General features: G+C 36.7%; 1 protein-coding gene and 1 long non-coding RNA gene across 2 annotated transcripts; both read right to left on the bottom strand.

Moving 5' to 3' along the window:
• Positions 1–5130: 5130 nt before the first annotated feature.
• On the bottom strand, positions 5131–8439 carry LOC104224219 (uncharacterized). Its single transcript, XR_710304.2, has 2 exons — positions 6777–8439; positions 5131–6681 (listed from the first exon to the last, which is right to left on the bottom strand). It is a non-coding gene; the product is annotated as an uncharacterized lncRNA (long non-coding RNA).
• Positions 8440–10675: 2236 nt separating this feature from the next.
• LOC104224220 (FIP1[V]-like protein) lies at positions 10676–24257 on the bottom strand. Its single transcript, XM_009775825.2, has 9 exons — positions 23172–24257; positions 21642–21868; positions 20522–20648; positions 20050–20118; positions 19804–19944; positions 19518–19619; positions 18985–19313; positions 14249–15851; positions 10676–11954 (listed from the first exon to the last, which is right to left on the bottom strand). Exons 1-9 carry the CDS (start codon positions 24156–24158, stop codon positions 11397–11399), a joined length of 4143 nt encoding a protein of 1380 aa, XP_009774127.1. The 5' UTR covers positions 24159–24257; the 3' UTR covers positions 10676–11396.
• Positions 24258–24557: the final 300 nt, after the last annotated feature.

The raw sequence follows: 24557 nt of genomic DNA, 5'->3' as shown, positions 1-24557 counted from the left end.
AAAATAGACCGTTGCTATACAATGTATATACAATTAGCTGCCCCCAAAACATCGTTCACAAAACTTCCTGTAGCAACTTAGCAACACCAGCTAAATTTGCAAAATCTTTCGAAAATGCAAAAGCTGTCAAAACAGATTAAACTGTATAACTTACAAAACTAAAACTATAAAAAAGTCAAAACTACACAAAATCTGAAATTTTCATAATTTCACTATTAGCTGAAAACTACACAACAAGTCCCAATTAAAAGTAATATTCAACATTAGCATTTCAAACATATTGTTCAAAGACATCCCAAACAAAAAGCATAAAACGTGATATAAGTATGCAACTGTATCCAATCATAGACAATATCAGAACCAAACTACTTCCATCTTAAAACTACATGTGAATTTTCTGTTAAACTATCCCAAACTACTTCATCTCGCCCTTTTTCTTGATATCCTTCAAAGTCTCGTCATCACCAACATCATGCAACTTGCTATTTTTCTTGATATCCTTCAAAGTCTTGTCATCACAAACGACATGCATCTTGCCTTTTTTCTTGTTATCCTTCAAAGACTTGTCACCAATAACGGAATGCGACTTGCTCTTTTTCTTGTTATCCTTTTTTTTTTTTTTCTGATCCTTCAATCTACCAGTAGACTCATCATCACTAGCTGCATGTCCTCTTTGTTTCTTCACTCCATAATCCCATAGCAATATACCAAATCGGTTCCGTATCCCATCAATATCAATAGCTTTAAGAATACTGCTGCCTTGAATGATGTACTCAGCAAATGCAGCAACATAAACACCACAATCACTACATACAAGGTAGCATATAAACATTGAATAAAAGTTAGGATAATATCCAAATAAGAATTCATATACAAAAAATGAATAAGAATCATAAATATTCAATAATAATTTATGTGTTATCTTGCGTTGGCAACCCATGAACGACATGAATCTCAAAAGGATCATTGGCGGGGATTCCCATAGGATTCTCCTTTGTGTCCAAACAACCAATACGATGAAGGAAATATGGGAGCAACATTGAGTATGGCTCAACTGATCTCCGAACTGCACTATTCTGTCATGCGCCACTCATGGAATCATATACATAAATGTGCAGATCTTTGAATGACAATATCGCCAATATCCAGTGCCACGTATCAGACAGATTTATAGGGAAAAGGATTTCATCAACAGTAGACCAAGGAATATTACATCTTAAAAAATACCCAAGTATATACTCAGCAATTGGATTTGTTTCAGTAATCAAATTCATGTCTCTGTTTTTCTCCAAAAACTCCTTATACAAATTCAAAATCAAGCAGTTAAACCAATAGTCAGTAGTTGTGAATCTTACTGGAACATCAACACCGTACTTCCCTTTCTTTCTCAAATAGTAAAAAATTATATCAATATGCTGAAATATGAAGAATATACACACAGTTAGAAAATTACAGTATGAGAAAGCTAAAAATGTATATCACCAGTTTATATTTTACAGTTAAAGCGTTGACTTACTGAATCACACAAGGGTAGGCCGGGATATGAAAATGTGAAGAACCATTTTTTTCTCCAATATTATCAACTCCAAATTCAAAGATTTTATTTAGCTTATTGCTAGCTTCTGTATAAACACCATCCCTGGTGAATCATGATAAAAAGATATGGTTCATAACACGAAACACGAAAATAAACAAGAAAAAAAAAGGAAAAAGAAAAACTAAAACATAAAACTTATGGCGCATTAGTCCTTAAGCCTCTATTGATGAAAGTGTTCCACTTACACAATACTCTGAAATCAACAGGATTGTCAATATTTCCCTCAAAAGGATACTTTATAGTCAAAATGAGCTTCTTTGACTTAGTTGGCTTATTTTCAACAACTTGGATTGTGCCACCAGAGTCAAATGTGTTTATGAATGGTGACTTCATGACCCTTGCTGGTTTCCTTTCTCTAGGGTTCATTTCAGGTGTGTCATGATCAACAACAACTATATGATCTTCCTGCATAGTAGCAATATTTTTCTCCATTCCTAAACAATCACCATGTATAATATTTTGATTGAAATACTTTTGGGTGATTGCAGTTATTTGAGCCTCGGCATCACTACTCTAGCTATTGTCCTCACCAACTTCCTCACAACTATTTTTACCAAGTTGTACAGAATCATCCACCAAACTCCCCATATTAGCAATATTTTTGTCACAAAACTGTTGGGTGATTGCAGTGATTTCAGGCTCGGCATCCTCAATCCAGGCTTCGTCACCACCAACTCCTTCACTACTTTTACCATCTTGTATAGAATCCTTCACCACACCCTCCATAACATCAACAGTTTGCTCTAGACTTACCTCGTTGTCTATATTTTTCTTTACAACTTCTTCAACGCCAATATTTTTCTCCATAACTTCCTCACTACCAAAATTATTCTCTGAAACTTCCTTATCATGATGGTTGTCATCTTTTTGATTACCCTGTTCAGAAAAAATATACAAAAAGTTGTAAAATTATAGTAAAAGGTAAAAATAACAAATAAGCGTAGTCATGAGAATACCTTTGAAGCATCGCGTACACCTAGAGCTTTAAAAACCTTTTCAAATGAGGAAATCATTAAGTTCTCCAAAGATGAAACCTTGTCGTTTACCTATAAGAGGAAAAGTGAAACCGAATATCAATTAAATTGTCAGAACTGCTCAAAGACAAAATAGAATTGTACCTTCTTCATTTCATTTCTTAGAAGTTTCAGCTCTTTCTCGCTTGAATTCAAGTTACTACACTGTGGATCCGGATTCTCATTGTTGATAGATTGTGATTCCGGCTTATTTTTGGAGTGCTTCTTAGCATTTGTTTTAACTTCAGCCACGACTCCAGATTCAATATGAATCTCATTTTTATCTTCACAAATCGGGACAAAGTCATGCAATTGAAACCTTGTTTATTCATCATTTGTTGGGGAAATGTTATGAAACACCAACTACAAATAAATAAATAAAAGTTAGCAATCATCAAATGTATCATAAATGCATAATTAATGTATCAGAATGCATAATTCATGTAACAGAAATGTATCAAAAATGCATAATACATGTATCAGAAATGTATAATTTATGTATCAGAAATATATATTGTTTACCTGCTCCTGACTTAAAAGAAAAAACTCTTTCCTCAACCTCTTAAACGTCACCTTCTTCTTTACTTTCTAGTTAAGTATGCGTGGCACAAGATCTCCAATCCGGTAAGCTAGGTTTTTGCGAGTATAGGGGCAACATTCATAAAACCAACACTGGAATGCCAAACTCAAACCACCATATCGGTGCATCTCTCTCCTGCTACGAACCTTATCCTTCACTGACTCCAACGTAGCATTAAAAACCACTTTTCTCCAAGGGAAAGTCTCAAAATCACCAGATTCAACCAACAGAAAATCATTCTTTGTTATCAAATCATCATTCGTAACAAAAAAAAACATGAAACTGTGAATGAAATACAATACTACAATCTTTAATGCATCCTCATCAGATTTCCACATCTTTTTTAAGAAACAGTCAGTTAACAATTTCTTAGACACTTTCGACATGCTTGGAAAGTACAATTCCATCAACCGACTCGACTGAGATTCATAATCCTTATTGGGATCACCATTACACTTTAAACCTGTAATAATACAAAACTCTGCAAGTCCAAAGCGCAACTTGGTGCTATTCACTTTAATCCATAACTCATTATCTTTAGGTGACACTACTTCCCTAAGCAATAGTGAATGGATAAGGTTCTGTATAAAAATTCGGGCAAGTCCACAAAATAACCAAAACATGTTCTTCTAAACATCTCAATCTGTTGATCATCCAAATTATCTTTCAAATGTTTCACTATACTGCAGTTTGTATGCACACTGATACGGGTACTATAATGATCACCAAAAGGAACATAATAATCTCAAAGCTGCAAACAACACAAAAATATAAATATATATATAAGCTTCATAATAATCACAAATACACACTTTAAACATTACTTATACAATATGTGGATAAATGATACACTTTATATACAAAAGTTGCACATTACTTATTGACTTGATACACATTATATACAATATGAAAAAGAATGATACATTTTATATATAAATCTGGAACATAACTGCCACATTGGTTAAATTTCTACATATTAAAATAAACTAAGCGCACACAAGTCAAAGTTATATCATTAGAAAATACCTTCAAATCAGATGAGCTAGAACATTTTTGATCAACATGAACTTTTCTCTTTTTTGATGGAACATCATCCCCATCACTTTTAGCCTTCCATTTAGAACCTTTACCCTTATCCTTCACAACATCCTTTCCCACTATTTTAATCTTTCTCTTGGAACTTGTGCCTTTTTCAACAACTACATACTGAGCAGTGTTTGACCTCTTTACTCTATCGCTGAGAGTCCTGTTATGAAAACGAGTCATTCTATCTACAAGGGTATTTTGCTTTCCTTCATTAGGGTATTTTGCATTGCTTCAACAGATTTATGGGTTGCATGCCCCAAATCGTACCCAAATTCTGGTAAATCTTCAAAATCATCATTGTTATTGCTAATGAAATTAAGGTTATATTTCACTAATTGACCGGCTAATTTCAGAGAATTTGGAGATGCCTTCATCTTCCTTTTTTTCTTCAAAGACTTCTTTCCCCCATTATAGAGACGACTATGAGCAAAAATCGGAAAACCTAGAGTCGATTATGAACAAAAATCGGAAAACCTACTAAAATTTTGACTTACATTAAAACTAAAAGTAAAAATTCAGAAGTTGTGTTTGAGAAGAAAGGTGTTTTGAGAGAGCCGAGTTAAAGGAGCGAGTTCAAAAGCGTGGGTGATTTATGGATTATGGGCTAGTAGATGTAATAAGTTTGGGCCGGAAGGACATTTCGGGTCCAATGGGGAAAACTTTGGGCTATTAAAATTTTGAAGGACTATATATGGTAGTTTTCCCAATATTTTACCATTTTTCGCGTATATATCTATGTGAATGTCAAAAAAAATTGCGTTCTAGAACTAATTTTGATTTGATTATAAGCTGTCTCGTGATATCAGAAAGCTGGTACAAGAGTCTGATCAGGTGCTGTGGAAACACACATGAACTTCAAATCTAAGACACAAATTCTTGCCGAAAACGATCAGACTCAGTGAAACAACAAAGAGAAAGAAAACGATTACACTTGGTGAAATTTTCAGCTCATGAACATCTAGCAAACATAAATCCTAGAGCAATTTATTCTAATGTAGAATCTTGATTTGACATTTCATTTTAGACAAAGTTAATTGAAAATATTCACTTCACTCCTGCTGTTTTTCAGATTGCTTGCAAACCATCTGCTTTCTCATTGTAAGAAACCTTTTTGAACTTGCCAACTTTTCATGTTAGTCTAGGCCCCTCAATCAAGCATGTTTACCAATGTAATCCTTCTTGGAAATCTTGGTGGCAACCATAAAAACATCACCCCTCAATCTCAGCAGGGAAGATAAGTTGCTACGATTACAATACCGCCCTTTTTCCGGTGCTCTGCACATTATTGATATGTTGCTCAGACTCTCCAAAAATATTGCCGGTTGTATACGAGATCCTCCAAAGTAGTGCATTTTTGGAGGATCCGATATGGGTGCAACAACATTTTGGAGAGTCCGCATAACATAACATTATTGTAGAAACCCTGAATCCCAAACACCAGCGTAGTTAGAAATCACTAACTGCACGAGATGCAACCATTATGACGAGAGAAATCACAGGCAAAGGACTTTATAAAGAAAAGGAGAAAAATGAGGGCAAGGGAATATCAAGAATAGAGAAAATAAGAAGCACACAACCAAATACCAAATTAAGAATACTATTTAGTATTTACTGTCTCACCAAGTAACATCAGTTCTTCAGTCAGTTGCCCTAAGAAATGTCATCACAAATCCAAAATAGATCCATGTTTTTACCCCATTTACCTTCCCCCTTTCTCCATGCATGTTATAAGTTATTTGCATTCGTATCTACAAATTATTTCCATCACTTTCATCTATCTATCTATCCATCCATTTATCAATAAAGTGATAGGCGAGTACATATGTAGGCTCAGATCCGACACAAAATCAGGTAAAATAAAGGAACGCCATCATCACTGCAAACCATGATAACATAATAGAACAATTACACCACAATATCAAACCAATCGGAATCAACTTTATGCCAATATCGATTTTGCTCTATTTCAATAACCATTAATCTATGCTAATGAAAGACCTGGTTTGCCCCGCCAAGATACGGCTCCAGTTAACCTAAACACGACAAATTCAAAAAGCATACAAAAAAGCATCGGTAATAATGCTCATATGTTTGTGATTTTTGAAAGGGAAAAAGATAATGACTAAGAAAACAGTGGCAGGAAGTACAAGAACACAACCGAGCATCAATAAGCATGACAGTGTCAATAAATAAAGGTTCTAGCTTTGACAGAAGCAGATCGCTAAGAAATCATTGGCATAGAAATGGGAGGCAACCATCGAAACAAACTGGCATCACTATGCTGCCTCATTCTTATTTCTTAGTGTTTTACTTACTTTTCTCTCTGACCAATTATTCTTGGTTGAGTACATAAGTAGGCTCAGATTTGTGACAAAATCGGGCAAAGGAAAAGGACACCGCCATGGCTGCAAACCAGAGTAGCATACAACAACAACAAGTCAACAACAACAACAATCTCAATCACAATCTATTTTATTCTGATACTCATTAGTCTGCTTACAAGACATCTTGGTTTGCCTTGTCAAGATACGGGTCCAGTTGACAAAACCCGATCAATTCAGTAAGCTTTATCGTCACAGCCTACAGATAAGCATCAGCAATGATGCTCACAATGATTCCGATTTTGTGAGGGAAAAATAATGACCAAGAAAGCAGAACACTTAGTAATCATTTGCATTCAGATGGGAGGCAACATCCCTAGATACTTTCCTATCCCTATGTTACCTCATTCCCATTTATTATTTCCTTAGATAGATTATTCTTGAGTACTAATTCCAATTTCAATTCATGCAGTAGAAATAAGACTGCATCACCTATCAACAACAGAAAACGAAAAGAGAACAAGAGCAAGATGAGAAAAAAAGGGAAGGGTTTAAAGGTAAGATAAATACTTTAATACTCCATTCCTCTTTTAAAGTTGGATCATTACTCTATATATCTCAACTTAGTACCTAAAGGGGAAAAATATGACAGATTTCACAGATTATTTTATACTAAAATTCTTTCTTAATCAGTCATATTGATAATTCAATCATGAATATAATATACTACAAATTGGTCTATACCAAAACAACAACTTTACTTCCTTATTATGCACTCATGACTGCAAATATTTTCTTTTTACACTAGATAGTCAGCTAAAAACATTCCCCAGTCCTTTTCTCGTTTTCAATTTCCTCAAAAACTTAAAATGTCAATATTCACCATTTTAGTTAGCTGAAAAGAAAAACTTCCTTCAAACAATCCGATCTACTTTATTTAAAAAGAATAAAACTTTCTATAAAATAATCATCTAAGTGAATAGAAAATAAGCATTGTATATTTGTCCATATAATGACTTCAATAGCTACCTGTACAAAAATTTCTAAACAAAGGAGTCAGCAAACTAAAACTTAAAGCAAATGTAACTTCATTAAAGCAAATTTTGAAATTATCAAACATAAATAATACTTTTTTGGGGGGTATATTGAGGCTCAGATCTGTGATAAAATCAGGGCAAAGGAGACAAAGCAACCGCCATGGCTGCAAACCTCGGTTGCACTATATAAATAGTGCCTTCCGGGTCGCCCCGCCAAGATACGGGCTGCTCCATTACCCCCACGAACTCTAGACGACACCTTAATCATCACAGCCTCTCATCCGATACAGTAACAATAAAGTGGAACGGAGGGAGTAATAATAATAATAATAATTTTGATGATGAGGAAGAAGAAGAAGAAGCAGCAGCAAAAAGGGTTAGGTTTTAAATCCTAAACCCTTTTACCCCTACAGGTGTGTGTGTATATATATATATATATATCGTATATGTGTGTGTGTATAGATCAGAGCTTGACCAAACAGACACTTAAGATGAATGGTGGTTTATTAGTGCCGCGTTTGGTTAAAATGGAAAAGGAAATCATAGGAAACAGAGAAAGGGCAACCACCATTAGAGACTCCCCTCTACCTCTCCGCTGCCTCATTCTTTCCGTCTAGAGTTCTTTCACCAAAAATAACATTTGTCTTTGTCCCAAAGAGGTTATTTTATGTAATACCCTATGGTGTCATGATTTTACTTTTATGTCCTTTCTTTTACCCTGTATTTGCAAAGAGTGGATGAATACAGATTGTTAGGGTAATTTTTAGTCATTCTATGATCAAGATTATCCTTAAAACCTTCTTGTTCTTACCCTTATTTCATTGAGGAACCTTGTTATTTTGAATTTTTTTATCATGCTAAATAATAATATCCAAGTATTTTTTTTTTTTTTTGAAAAGTATGTATATGTATTAGGAGATTAGTAGTCATTTAGCCAAGCTTCTCCGAGGCTAAAAATACTTTTTTTTCTAAAGTTGAAGGGTGTGTTTGGTATGAAAGAAAACATTTTCCGGAAAATGTTTTCCAATTTTCCCATGTTTAGTTGGCTTAAATGTTTTGAAAAATATTTTCCTTATGAACTCAAATGTTTTCCTTATCAAGAGAATGAAAAATATTTTTCAAAACTCCTTCTCAATCTTCCCTACCCTCACCAATCCAACCCACCCCCTCTCCAAACAATGCTTTTTTTTTTTTATTTCAGTTTTTCCGTTACCACTCACCCTACTACCCCTCACCTGCCCTCCCCCCAAAATATTTTTTAAATATATTGTTTAGTTTTAATTTTTTTATTTATCGGTTTAAAGGTTCAAAATTTTACAAGTTCCAAAATTATGAGTTCAGAGGTTTATGTGTTTGGAAGTTTACGGGTTTAGAAATTATAAAGTTTACGAGTTCGAAATTCTGCAGTTTTGAAAGTTTAGCGGCTCGAAAGTTTATGAAATTTGTGGGTTCGGAAGGTTGTTGGTTTGAAAGTTTATGGCTTTATGTTTATTATATCTAAATAATTTATGAATACTCTTGAGAAGTTATTTTCCTTAATTTGCGTACCAAACACCGGAACACACCCGAAGTGTTTGGCCAAACTTAGAAGGAAAAAAAATATTTTTGAGTAGAAGTAGAAATAATTTTGGAGAAGTAGAAAAAAGTAGCTTATCCCCGTAAACACTTTTTCGAAAAGCACTTTTGAGATAAATACACTTATAGCTTGTTTGGTCTATCTTCTCCAAGCCAAAATTGCTTTTTTTTTTCTTCTAAAGTTGAAGTGTTTTAGACAAGCTTTTAGAAGAAAAAAGTGCTTTTGAGTAGAAGCAGAAGTAGTTTTGGAGAAGCAGAAACAAGTAGCTTATCTCCAAAAGCAATTTTTTGAAAAACACTTTTGAGAAAAATACACTTAGAAGCAATTTTTAAAAGCTTGGCCAAATACTAATTGCTGCTCAGAAGTGCTTTTCAAATAAATTAGCCAAAAATAAATTGTTTCTTACCAAAAGTATTTTTAAAAAAAACACTTCTCAAGATAAACTAATTTTTGCAGCTTGGCCAAATGCTAATTGTTGCTCAAAAGTGCTTTTAAAATTAATTAGCCAAACACAAACTCACCTAAAATACTTTTGAAAAAAAGCACTTTTGAGAAAAAGCATTTCTCAAAATAAGCTTATTTTAGAAACTTGGCCAAACAAACTATAAAGCCTCTTCCGGAAAAAACTTACCCTATCCATGTTAATTATGGTTAAATGCTAATTGAGGTAACAATTTATTTTAATTAACCATGATCATGTCATACATATTATGTAAAATATGCATGCCAGCACTTATCGTCTTCTCTCATGCACCGGATACTGGTAAGTATTCCGGATTTTTAAATTATGAAAGACCAAAGTTCAAGTTATAACAAAAGCAGAAAATGTTATTTGATTTCTTCTCATTTACCTAAGTTTTGGTAGGTACAATTACCCCGTACATTATTGGTGAAGGTAGTAAATACCTAGGAAAATAATAAAGGTGCGTACAACTTAATCCGGACACTAGAGGATGAAAGGATCCAAATTCCAAAGATACAAATTAGTAACCTTGGACTTCTTCTAGTGTCCAAAAAGCTTGTAGAAAGGTCTGATCAGGTGCTGGGGACACAAAGATAGATGGATTTTTTTTAAAAAAAAAAAAAAAACAGCATAATGCTTTATGCTCCTGCTATGCACGGGGCCCGAAAAAGAGCCGGACTATAAGAGTTTATCGTACGCAACCTTATCCTGCATTTCCGCAAGAGGCTGTTTCCATAGCTCGAACATATGACCTATTGGTCACATAACAACAATTTTACTAGTTACGCCAAGGCTCCCCTTCCCAGAGATAAAATTATTATGGCAATAAAATGTTAGTCATTTGGAACTCTTGTAGAAATATTCCTGCAATAGCTTGGTACTTTCAGTGACAATAACTGATAGTCAAACATAACCGGCCTCATGTTTATGATAGTTCTTGGTCTCTTTTCCAATCTTAACCACAAGAACCTCAAACGAAAAGTTAAAACAGAAAAGAAAACATTTGCGTGGTCAAGAGATTTTCTTCTCTTCTTTTATAATTTCTGTAACACAGTTACTTTCTCTAACACAACATACAAAAGTCACATATCTGACTTTACGCTCCAAGAAATAATAAACTTTTCCAAGAGACAAAGAAGCTTTATCATGATACATACTACCTACATGGCCAGGGCAATATCAAGTCCCTGTTTCCTAATACCAGATCCTCCTGAAATTTTGCTTCTCAGCCAATCCTTCATCTTCTTGACCCCGAGTTTCAGTTCCTGAAGTCTCATCATTCATAGTCCAAAAAGGCGACAGTAAACAGGGACTCCTTGCAGAGGCCAGAGAGTGGTTCAAGGAAGAAAGACCATGAAGGACCTGGTCGTCAACCATAGTCACCAACTATGGTTCTCGTATACAGTGTTTACTACTCATACACTATAATTCAATGTCATTTAATAACCAAAAATGTAATTCTGGCACCCAAACAATGGGCCGCTATAGTGTTACGCTTACTGGTATATACATGTATTACAGAATTAAGAAAACCAAATAGATAAAGTAGACATGTTACAGGTTCCCAAATCTACTATGGAAGGTCTAAACGAACATCACATCCTGAATAGACAACAGGGCGCGCTCCTCAAGGTATCCATATTGGAAATACAGTAGCCGAGGAGGCATATACTCCAGGAGGAGGAAACAAGTCATCCAACAAAGATGTTCCTTGAATGCTCATTTAATTGCTGGTCCATCTCCTCCTTCGTGCTGGACGCTCTGGCTTCACCTCCGAATCTGGAGGGATTTCACTTTGGACCAAGGATATTGGATCACCTTCTGCCTTTTTACTTACTGGAGCTTCTTTTTCACTTGGCATTGGAAGCTTGAAGCGCTCACTCCGCTTCTTCAACTTCTCAACTGTCTCCAAGTGTTTATCCTCCATATGCTTTGCCTCTACATTATTAATTTCTGGACCACCTCCATTTTTATTGTTAGCTGCAGGCTGTTGATTGTCTTCGACTGCCTTTAAAGCTTCGTCTGGATTTTTGTTAGCTAATGAAGTACCACTGCTCTTGTGTACATCATTGTCTTTCATGTTCAAGGACGATGATTTAGCATCGATACTAAAGTCTCTTTCCTTGTGGCTTGTCCACCGTTCCAACTTGGAGCGTCCCTTCTTGGAATCCTGCTGCTCTTCGTCTGATGATGCCTCTTCCTGCTGTTTCCTGGAAGACTGACGATTCCGGTGGACCTTGTTCTCATTGGTTCCTTGCTCAAATTTTCTCTTCAAGCTCATCTGAAGGTAAGAAAAACCTTCGTGATAAGCACCTTCAGTAGAAAAGAAATAGCAGTAGCACTTGGAGATAACAGGAAACAAACATTTAACTTTGTGGGATGTAAAATTAGAACTTGAAGAATAATATTCTTCTTCCCAAACATCATTGCTTCACTAATACTCCATCGATCTAAATTAAAAACTCAGAGTAATACGAATCACATATACATGCACTTGATTGTTTATGCAAATTAAATCCAGTGTGCCTCTTAAGTTTCCTTTCCAACTTATTGTTTGATAGTTGTGTTGAACGCATAGAATCAGTTCTTCATATTAGATATTAACTAGTTCTTGAGAACAATACATCCAGTCAACCCGTCTTGCTTTTAACCATCTGTTTGGACTCCAAAGTCCAAATGCACCTTCTACCTCTAGAAATTAGTTTGTAAATACCTCACATTCCTCATCCGTGATTAAAAACATACAATCTAATTAACTGAAATTTCTTTAGTGCCCAAGTATGTTTGAGAGTACAAGCATACACAAATCAGAGATTCCAAGCCAATTTTGCAATTAAGTTCCTATTTGGACTCTTAACGTGCTTCATGGATTTAGGCCTTGGTTTCTAAATGGCTCAAAACATTATTCCTCACCTGAAAATTACCCGTAATAGAGTGCATTGAAAATTTTGAGCTATCTGTTCAGAAAAAGACCTAGGAACTAAAGGACCAAAAAGCATCTGAAAAAGTTGACCATACCTCGTATTAATTATTGAAACTTTAACTTAAAACATTTGTGAAGCTGACATTCAAGTCTATAGAGACAATGAGATGTTCTTCATATCAGTTTTTTGTGACATTCTCTACTTGTGTCTATAAATTAGTTAGCAGGGACTTACCTTATCACATCAACATAATTACTTAATTCTATTTAGATATTAAAAAAATTCAACCAGGTGTTCAAATTTTCTATGAGATCTTGCCTTCAAACCACATTAGCACCGCTTACCACCTTATTCTAACATTCAGACGATTCTTCCCCTAATGTTTTTAAACATAAGCTAGCACAAACGCGGCAGTTATATTATAACTTTATTTTAGTAAAGATGGTGTTTGTGGCAACTTATTCGCACCTCGACTTTTCTACACGATACTTGCAACCTTCCACCAACATAGTTAACAAGAGTTTACCAAGTAATTCTATCCACCATCGTATGTAACTTTAAAAGAAAAAAAACACAAGTATTCTGTAGAAACATCAAAAGTTTCTCAAGTCATCAAATTCTAAATGAATCTCTAGAAAGTACCATCTGAGTTAACAGAACCTAAGTACCAAACCATGTGTAATCAGAGTACCAGGCCTCCTCTAATTACTAGAATTTCCATTAAATAGTTCACCGTGCTGTCCAAGCTTTGTGTTTAGCTTTAAGAATTTCTCATGAATATTAGAAGAAAACCAGATTGTTAGAGCCTCCAAGGGGTGGCATAATAATCTCAGTTGACGTAAAATCTTGAGAACCAAGATCCGAACCTTATCAGAGGCGACACTAGGTGAAGTCTTTTGATCTGTTTAAGTCTTCATAAGTAAGGTTATGAACGTCTTCGCTGTAGTGAAATAGCACGTACATGGTTGATTAGTCAATGTACAAGCAAGGTTGGTCTAGATGCTAAAACCTGCCCCCCCCCCCCCCAAAAGAAAAAAACCCAAAAAAGAGAAAAAAGGAACTCAATTTGGTAGCACATCTTTGATTTAATTTTAGGGAAAACTAGGTTCCGGAAAAAACTTCAAATCATTTTCGAGAAAATTTGAACTAGAATGAAACTAATTTAGAAGATTACAACGAATAAAGAGGTATTCTAGCCTAGGGTCTATCGAACAGTCTCTCTACCTTCACAAGGTAGGGGTAAGGTTATGCGTACACACTACCCTCCCCAGATCCAATTCGTGGGATTTCAGTGGGTATGTTGCTGTTGGAATGAACAAAGAGGGATCATATAGCCGACTGAGCCATCTGGACTTGGGTGTTACTATCTAGTATTACTTTTGCGAAACCTACCTTTTGACCGCTTTTAATTTCTGACAGAATTTTATTTTCATTTAGGAAAGTGTTTTAGAAAAGGACCAAATGCGGCTGTCTTAATTTCGGGAGATCTTTTCAATTTCACCCCACTAGCAAATCATCTGTTACTAAATGAGTAAAATTTGCTATCCCCGTCTTTAAGGACACAATGTCCTAAATTATCTTTATTAAATGCAATGTGACAACCAAAGCTTGATGACTCTTGGGGTATAAAATAGACGACATAGGTACTTACCATCTCATTTCGCCGTCCATTCAGTTCGTCTTCGTTCATGTTCGAAGCAATCTGGGAATTATGATCCCCCTCAAATTCTTTACCTTTCTTTAAATATTCTTTATGTCTTTTCTCATTCACCCTGGAGTTATCAGGAGCATGGGGAGCACGATCTTCACGTGCACTCACTCTATCAGGCCTTGCTCTTCTCTCATCCTCACGGGTCCTCAGCCTTGAAGGACTTTCATTTTCAGCACGATCCCTCCTTCTAATATGGTCGGCATGCCTCACATCTTTCAAATGCTGATCAGAGTTTCTGTTCTCATCTTTCCCTCTAGAATGACCAGCCCAAGCTTTTTCTTCTGCAACACGCCCAGCACGCATACCGCCCCTTATTTCCTCTCTCTCCCTTTTTGACAGTGCCTCTTCTTGGGACTGTTTAAGCCTATACCACTCCTCACGCTCTCGCTGTCTGTCAGTCCTCTCCCTCTGAAATACTCCATCTTCTTTGTGCCTGATATAGTGCTGCTCATCATCTCTCAGCCTCAGTAGCTCATCTCTCTTTCGATGATCTGAGGTATCATCTCTCTCTCTCTTTCTACGAACCATATTTTCTCCATGCGGATGGAAGGATTCTTCCTTGTCAGCATGTTCCCTACTTAATTTTGTCTCTTCTTTCCTTCTTTTATTGTGGCGATCATCCAAGGTATCATACCTCTTCAACTCATCCCTGTCTCTTTGCCTTGCTCCCATGTCCTTATCATAATCAGGCCTTAACGTAATGCTCTCCAGCTGCTTTCTATGTAAATGGCGTTCTTCTCTATCACTCCCATCAAATTCTCGCACCTTGCTGCGGTGTCTGGATCCAGTTTCATCAATGAGCTCTCTCTTTCGTGGTTCTTCCACTTTAGTTCTCCTCCCCGGTAGATCTTCATCCCTCCTTTGCCATACTGCCTCTGAATATTCACGTTCCCTCCGTCGGTCAATGTAATGGGCTGAGCTAGAGTCAATGCCTTTACGCGAATAAGAATCTTCCCTCCCTTTTACTACCCCACGGTGCTTTTCTGCTTCTTTCTCATTGTAGACTCTTCTTCGGCCTCTATCCTCATCCCTGGCAACTGCTTTTTTGGCATTATCCATGCGCATAGGACGTCCATCTTGAACAACTTCCTCCTCAACATCATCCCGCAATTTGCGATAATCTCTACTGCTTCCAGATTGGGCTTTGCTATTCTCGCTACTTCTTCCAGCCTTGGAGTCTTCTCCACCATCAGTTTCTTGCGGAGAAGATTGTTCACGTCGCGAGCTTAACTTTTGCTTTTTAGAATGCAGAAATTCATCATTCATGGCTTCACTATCAGCTCTTGCATCCAAAGCCATTTCCTCTCTCTCAGCTTCACTGTTTGTGTCGGCTCCAACAGGTTGATCACGAATATCATCTCTATCTTCCATATCTTGCTCCTGAGCAGGTCTATCAGTGGTGGGTGAAGGAGGGACAGGACTGTGCCTATGATCAACACTTTCAAATGATTCTTCTTTCTGATTATCAACTTGGAGTCTGTCTCTGCTATCACCACTGGGACTAATATCAGGTGATCCTTCGTGTGCACTTCCCTTTTTTTCCCTGGAATGAGAACGGAGAGCCAAAATTAGGACAAATGCAAGGCAATAGACTCTTAGAAAAGAAGCAGAGGACAATAGTGCTCTTTTGACAAATAGCAAGCGAATGGAAGTTAGCATAATATGTAATTAAACTTAACTCCTTAACACATCCAAATAAGATAGGAAGCTATTCAAAGAGATTTAACAAGTGGTGATATGAACAAGAGATTCTCAAAGTCGTATGTCCAAAATAGATCATTGTTCAACAGACTAGGGCATTGATGGAAGATCACATGCTGGTTCATACCAACCATCTTTGAACAAGAGTGAAAGAATCTGACAACAACAACAACAACAACAACAACATAACCCAGTAAAATCCCACTAGTAGGGTTTGGGGAGGGTAGAGTGTACGCAAACCTTACCCCTACCCCAGAAGGATAGATTAAACAATCTGACAAATAAAATAAAATTCTCATGACACATGCAACAGATGTATGCTGCAGGTCAATCTTAAACTTTAGGTTGTCACATTGGTAGAAGCAGCTACCGATCAAATACTACAAGGATGGGTGGGCGGGCACGTCTTGTTTAGAGCGCTGTGTGTTAATATCTTCTGATATTCCCTATTTAAGGACCTCTCGTATGCTTCCTATGTACTCTTATTTGTTTGTACTAATAATTAATTTTTCTAACTAGAAAAAAGAAAAGGACTGGACTTGGACATTGCTAACAAACCTTCCATACTAGTGACACGGCAGTGCCAAATAAGGGATGGATCTGCTAATACATAAAAAGTAGTAAGCACAGAAAGATGATATCTAAGGATATTCTAATGTATCATCAAATCATTCTGCGAGTTCCATACTCGATGAAGAGCTATAGCAATTAACTAACTAATATTTGACTTTGTTATGCTCGCTTCCATGCCAAGTAACAAAATCTAATTGGACATAGTTCTATGATAAATCAACACTGATGTATCAGACAATAAACTTGATGGATCAATTCACCTAGCAGCATAACTAAGACCTGTTGATCTTTTTCCTATATAAATTGAAATAGGAACCCCGTAAAACAGAAGTTTTGATGAGGGAAGACCAATTCATTTTCGGTTGAACATAAAATAAAAATAGTAGGATATCAGGATCCTACGTGACACCATTTAAAGAAACAATTTATTCTCACAAACTTCTATAATACCATTTGACTTATTTTTTAAATTTAAAAAAAAAATCCAATGACTTCTATGCTAATGCACAAAACAAATTCTCCTTGTGGTTGACAATTTCCAAAAATAGATGTATAATATAATTATTTATCTTGTCGAACAAATATTTTAAGTATTTCCCTACATGTTCGAACAAATTTAGATACATCTCCAAGAGTTCCAAAATAGCTACAGTATGCTGCCTCCTGAGACCAGCTTGTCAATGTTTTTCCGCTGTGAAGGATTAACCAGCCTAGACCACCAAAGTCGACCACTATACTTTGATGTTTAGACCTCTGCATTAGTCTGGAGTTTTACTTTCATCTTGCTAAACTTAACAGCTTCTTCATATTAGCATGACGCAAATTGGTTATCACCTAACAGTGCCATAGGGGAAAAGTTGCCAAACAGAGCTTAACAAAGTACATCTAAGCCAAACAACCATATATACTATAAAGCATATCCACTAGCAAATGATTCCACGTGAGAATGAGTTCACTGTATTGGGGAGGTAAGTGAGAGCAAATTAAATGTAAAGCCAAATGGCTGATCTTCCTAATAATAAGAACAAGGAATTTAAATAATTGGACTTGCAGCATAATTTTGTTCCTATATCATGTACACGCTGCTATCTCCATCTTACGTCAGCAAAAAGAAAAAGAAGGAAGAAGCATCCGCCAGACTAAGAAAATTAATGCGTAAGTTACTAATCATAAATATTTAATATTGTATAAGCTCCTCCTACCAAGAACCACCAGTAACCACCCTTCATTTTATTGATCAAGAAACCACCCTTAATTTTATATGAGTTGCTCCTATCTAGAACCACCAGCAAGTACCCTACTTTTCTAGGTACAAGAGAACATGGCTCATGTACTACATGCATGGCTCACTTCAAACCAAAGTGTATTTACAGCAATGAGATGTCTAGTTCACAGAACGACCATAGGTTTGGGATCTGCAATGGAAATGAGACTTTGAGCATGCAAATCCCAAAGATGACCGTATTCCTTTCTGAAAGAGAAGAAAATCTTGTAAGGGCCCTCAGCCACATTATCAACATTTAGGGTCCATCAATCAACTATAACAGAATCCTAAAAAAAATTATAAGTAAAAGGGAAATTTTACTACTGAAAATTCAGTTACAAGCTAGTACCGAACGAGTACAAACCATTACAAGCTGACAATCCTCCAAGATTGCAAGGATTGCAACAACTCCAAAATTACAGCGGTATCCTCTATCCTGATCTTTTATCAGCTATCTGAAATATTTGCAATCCATTCTGTTCTATTCACTTCTATTTCATTCCTATACTACACAAATTAAGGTTCTCTAAATTTCAGACTTATTTATACAAAGGGATACAAATCTTGGAATAGAATAAAAAAACTCGTAGCAAATGCCAGACCTAATGTAACAACAACAAAAGCTTTAATCCCAACTAGATGGATGCCCTACATGGATGTCCTCTGCTTCCACTGTGTTAGCTTCTTAGCCAAGTCCATATTACTTCTAAGAGATTGTAGGTCTTTTGGAATTACTTTTCTCCCCATAATTTTATGTCTTCCTCAACCACTTTTATCTCATTCAATCAGCATATTGTTGTACCTACAAACAGGACCAATCCATATCCGACGACTTTTCTCAATTCATTCTCCACATGTGCAACTGCACCCTCTGTTCAAATTAATCATAATCTTTTCCAATTTATTAGGACAACACAGCCATCTTAAAGTTTGTATTTCTACTTCAATTATCTAGTGGATAGATTTAGCCTTGGACGCCAACGTTTACTCATATTTACTACTGTTGGGCTGATAACACCAATAAGTTAGTGAAACCTCATGCTGCTTCTATCTTAGTTACCAGTTAAAACAGGAAATGAAAAATTAACTTCCACTTGCTCAGGAAGATAAACCATTATTTAGGCAACATATATAGTACCTTTCCTCATGTTGAACAACATTAGTCTTGCTTCCATGTGCAGAAGTATGTCCTCTAGAACCAGAAACAAACTGACCAGGGGCTTCCGAGGGAAAAGGACCCACTCCATCTCCTTTGGTCAAATGATCACCTACAGGGTTCATAAATTGTGATCTCCTAGTACTGAGATCTTGCTTGTGGCTTTTATAAGAATGCTGGAAACCATCAGAATCCTCCTGCAGGGGGGATCCTTTTGCATCACCTCTAAAATCCTCTATTGAAGAATTATTGCCTAATTGCACCTCATTCTTGTCATTCCCTGAGTATTGGTCCTCATCCTGGCACACAATCTGTTCACCCCAAAAACAAATACAAAAGGCACAAATAAAATAAGATGTAGAAAGTAAGCAGCAGCACCATCCTGTTAGAAAGACCGCTAAAATTAGGAAAGCACCGATGCAGAGAGAGATTCCAGCATTAACTTTGCCGCTTTTTCCTTTTTTGATAGACACTTCCATTTTGAATTTGGAAGAAGATAGGGTCAGATCACTCACTTCAATAATTGCATCCGAGTCACGCTGCCGTGGTGGTCGGGTATCAATTGATGGTAGGCGATCACCAGAACCGGTTTCAACTTGTATCGGTCTTCCAGTAGGCTAGTAGAATATCATACATATCAGTGAGTAGCATGGCAACTAATATCTGAAACTTTTGTATCATTACTTGCTTGATTAAAGATGTAACAGTAAGCATACTTCACCCAATGGCCAAGTTGGAATGGGAGGCCCAAATAATACCAGAAAATTTTCTAAAGGTAAGGCTTGAACTTGAAATACGTACTAGAGGCGGTCGCATGCGTATAGATCCTCTTGCTGGGTCACTTGAAGATCCATCAGTTTTACCATGATTCACATTTTCAGATGGAATGTCTTGAATACCAGCTGCAGCTGCAAGCTCCGGGGGAAGATCTGGATCATATTCCTAAAATAAATACAACATAAGAATAAGAACAACTATTAAGTTTGATAAGTATCTCAGACATGCACGTATTGCTGAAGATAGTATCTTCATCTGCACAAGCATTACCTGCTCTGTTCTTCCACTTTCATATACCCGAATTCTTCCTTGCATAGTTGACTCAAGTCGCAGTTGTTCCTGCAGCAAAGATGGATTATCATCTTTCAAGATTTTCAGTCAGTGAAACCAATGCGAATATGTATACATATCTACTAAATGATACACTTAATTTTGCAAATCTACGGCTGCATCCCGAACTAGGTCCTTGTTAGCTCTCCTAACGCACGCACAATTCCTTGCCTGAGAGGCTTGCCACGGTGCACTAGGCGCAGCCAACAGTATATGGGGCATAGCACAACAAGAACAAGGAAAGGGAAGGGGGATGCTAGAGGTGGAGGGAGGAAGAGAGCTTGGAAATCAATTTATTCGGAACCCGAATGATATAAAGAGAATAACCGTGAAACACAAAAATGTTCCCTGGTTTAAAAGTAAGGATTCACAAGGAAACCTAATACAATAACAAGAAGTATAGTTAACCAACCAGCTGCTTGCAATAATCTTTCCAGCTTTCCTCATTTAAACCAAAGTTGAAGAAATCTGTTACGTCAATGCCTGGAAGTCTCCAAGGTTTCTCCTCAAAACTGTCTATGTCAACTTCAAATATAGTCCTGACAATGTACAAGGCTAAATGAGCATTTTAATTGTCTTTAACTCTTACCAGTATTTTACATGTTTTCCCGGAAAAAGAATGATCAAATGAAAAGTAATCATGCATAATAGTACTTTCAGCCACATTCCAACATGCTCATTCTATCATCATTTCTATACACGCAAACCTACATGCATATGCCACAAAAGCATGAGTTTTTACCTCATAAATCTAACACATGCTTATAAATTAACTACCTTCTTCCACAGAGTTTAACGATATATGGACAAGTTCTTCAATAGGTCTTAGAGATATCATAAATCACAAGTTATATAGAAAATTTTACAGGAAGCAAACACTTCTTATAGGCTATAGCAGCTGCTGACAGCGCCATAATAGAAGAGGCAGGAAGAATTAAATGATCCCTAACTGCATTTTGTAAACATATTTTTGAGAAGGTAACCTATCTGACAACAGTAAAACTGTGAAGCCACCCAAAATTACAAAGAGGAACGCAGAAAAGAACACTCCTAATCCTTTATCTTCTCACAAGAATTCTAAAACATCAAAAATGGATTCATAATCTTCCAAACACTTCCCTTTACACCAAAAATAGAAAAGAACTAAACACTTCATCTTTGATTTATCTTCAAAGCATCTTTGATTTCTCTCTTTCTGAAAACTGTTCTTTACAACAGATGCATCTTGTAAAGATATTGTTCTGTAAATAAAGTTACATTACTCTAAAACTTCAACAGAATTTTGGACACACTTACTAAAGCACCCTCAAGCTTTTTAGGCTGCGCTAGAAGATTTGCTCATGATGACATTAATCCAATTAAATTACAGAATCAACAATAAACTAAAAATAAATATGGGAGTAAAGTAGTGTAACTAGGAAAGAGATAGGCGGCACACTTCATTCTTTCATAAAAGTAAAGACAAAAATCACCTAGCAGAAAAATGCCAAAATTAAATAAGGTATAAATCAGGGCCAGACAAAGAAACATACTTGTGCGTTGGAAGAGTGAATTCCAACCCAATACCAAAGCCACGTCCAGGCGCACTGCCTCCCCAACCGGACATCCCATAGCCACCTTTCATTCCTGTTGGTCGCCAATCACCTCTACCACGTCCACCAACTGGACCCACATTGACAGGAGGACGAACTTGACCAGGTGCTCCTCCAGGACCCAACAGAGGAGCTCCAGGCATAGGAGCTGCACCAGGTCTCACATACTACATGAGACAAGAGAAAGGGAGAAAAGACTCACTATCAGCAGTCAAAATAATGTAACAGGAAACAACTATCAGGACAGTGACAACAAAAAAAGTATCAAGATAAGAAATATATAGTTAATCCTCCAATCATCAGAGAACAAACAGACACAAGTAAACAAGCAAGAGTAAATAAGTTGCAAAAGGGCAGTTCAAATGTTAAGTATTGTACAACTTTGCTCTAAAAATGAAAGGGGAAAATAAAAAGAACATATAACTTTGCTTTCACAGACTCAACAAGAAAATGAGAAATAAGGTCTAAAATCTTCAGTTTTATTACGACATCTTAAAATAGATCTTTATCTAATATAAAGGGAAAGTAGTAAAAATCTGAAAATAGATCTTGCATCTGTAGCTTAATTGTGATAAACCTTATGCAACCGAAATAAAACAGTTATCAGCTTTACCAATTCTTATATATCTTTTCTTTCTTTACGTTCAACCAAATACTACTTGAAAGTTGTACTTCATCACTCAGCATAAGAAAGTGCATCTTAATGTCATTATCAGTATAAGCAACCAGATTGGCTTGAATAGGCTTCATTGGTTAATGACCTACTTGCACAGGTCAAGCCCATCTGGAAAATGAAAGCACTGACTAGAGACAAAAGCATAGCGAAACCAGAAACGATTAAAAGTCAAGAGTGGTCCAACAAACTAATGTCTGTAAAATTTTCAGAAATTCTCCATTAACATTCTCAAGGCCTACTAGCATAGCAGCAGAAGATACGTCTTGCAGCCAGCGATATTAGTTCAAATATAGCCATCAACTATTTAAAGAGTTGCCAATAACAGCCGGTGACCACTCTTTGAAGTGCTTTTAAATGATTATTGTTAGACAGATCACGCGGCAATACCCGTGTGCACGGACAAGCAGCCACTTGCGATTTTGATTAGTCAGAATTCATCACACATCCACTCACATATTTTCCACAAAGGATAATTTCATCTCTACTTTGGATATCTCCAAAGAGAGTTCAATCCTTGCCTTTGCAGCTGCCTTGAATTGTAACATTTCAAACATCATCTATCTATAAATTAAAGCATGAATATGCTATAGAGAATGCCCAAAATAGGAATTATTTCCAACAAAATTATAAAATATATTTCATTAATATTATAATCATCAGTACAATCCTTTATACAGCTTGTGCATACAAATAAGAGCCACCGGCCTTATCATCACCAATGACCACAAAACTATGAGTAAATTACAAGTCATCTTACATTGCAAAGTTCTGATCACGTCTACAACATCACTGACCTTATACTGTGAATGATAGGGATGATGGTATCCATGATTGTTGTACCCAACCTTTGCCGCTACTCCTCCAGGTGCTCCATTCACTTTTAATGCATCATTAATCTCCTTTCTCTCTCCATTAACAGCAGGACCCCCTTCATCACCCCATTCTTGCTCCTCCATTATCATTGGTGGATGGCTCGGGCCATCATTATCCGCAACAATAACCAAAGGCTCTCCATCTTCATCATCCTCATCGTCCCCCATTCTCTCCATACCCATTGGTCCATGAGTGTTGTCATTCAACACAATCTGCAAATCATCCTCACTATCATCACTATCCCAATCATCCTCGAGATTGCCATCCCCACCATTCCCTCCTCCACCTGAAACGCCCGGGATTGACACGCCAGGAATCAAGGGCTCAAAATTCTCTACATTTCCACTCCCATCCTTTAGATTCTCAGCGTTCTTTTCACCTAAATTTTGATCTTTCTCAATCAAAATATCATCTTTATCATCCCTCTCTTCCACTACAAAATCAATATTATCATCATCCATAAAATTTGAATCTTGAAAACCCACTTTAGGTAATTTCATATCCTCACTCTTCTCCAAAACCCTAACAATCAAATCCGATTCATTAATTTCACTCAAATTCTCGAGTTTTCCAGCTTTTTGATTAAAATTTAGATTGAATTCGGGTAACTTCGACCCGGATTGTACATCTTGTAAAGGAGCTAGGGTTTTTTCGTTACCAGTGATAACAGAATTCGGGGCAGTAAAATTCGGATTCGAACTCGGATTAGGAGCTCCGTATAATATCTCCTCGTCATCGCTATTGTTGTTCAGATCGATCGGCCGGGTAGTGGGGCCCGCGCCGGCGGCGGCTCTGGGGGCGGCAGCTTCGTCTTGTGGAGCTGGAGCTGGCGGCTGCTGCTGCTGGGACTGAAACGACGCCGTTAGCACATCGGTGTAGAGATCTCCGAATTCGTCGTCATCTTCCATTTTAGGAGAGAGAGATATTGCTTTAGAGAGAGAGAGGAGTGCGAGTTCTGTTTCTGTAGAGAAACGCAAGAAAGAGAGGGTTTTGAGGGCTTCTAAGAAGGGTATAATTTGTACTCCCTACCTGGGTTGGAAGGGTCTCATGAAGGTACGAATTTTGCTAGGACTATGGCCTTTTGGGGAAAATTTCCTAATCAAGGTTAAATTACTAGTAAGGTGCAAAATTAGTACTATGTAGGTAAAAATAATCAAATGTGATTTTTGAGAATTTAATGATAAATCAAGGTTAACTTCTAATTTAATAGCTTTAAAAATAAGATTGGTATTCAAAACACACTCAACACCAATAACATACCCAGTATATTTCCATATGTAAGTCTGGTGCAACGACCCGTCCGGTCA

Source organism: Nicotiana sylvestris, chromosome 11 (genome assembly GCF_000393655.2).
Source record: "Nicotiana sylvestris chromosome 11, ASM39365v2, whole genome shotgun sequence".
NCBI lineage: Eukaryota > Viridiplantae > Streptophyta > Magnoliopsida > Solanales > Solanaceae > Nicotiana > Nicotiana sylvestris.
This window is presented reverse-complemented; position numbering and strand designations above follow the sequence as displayed.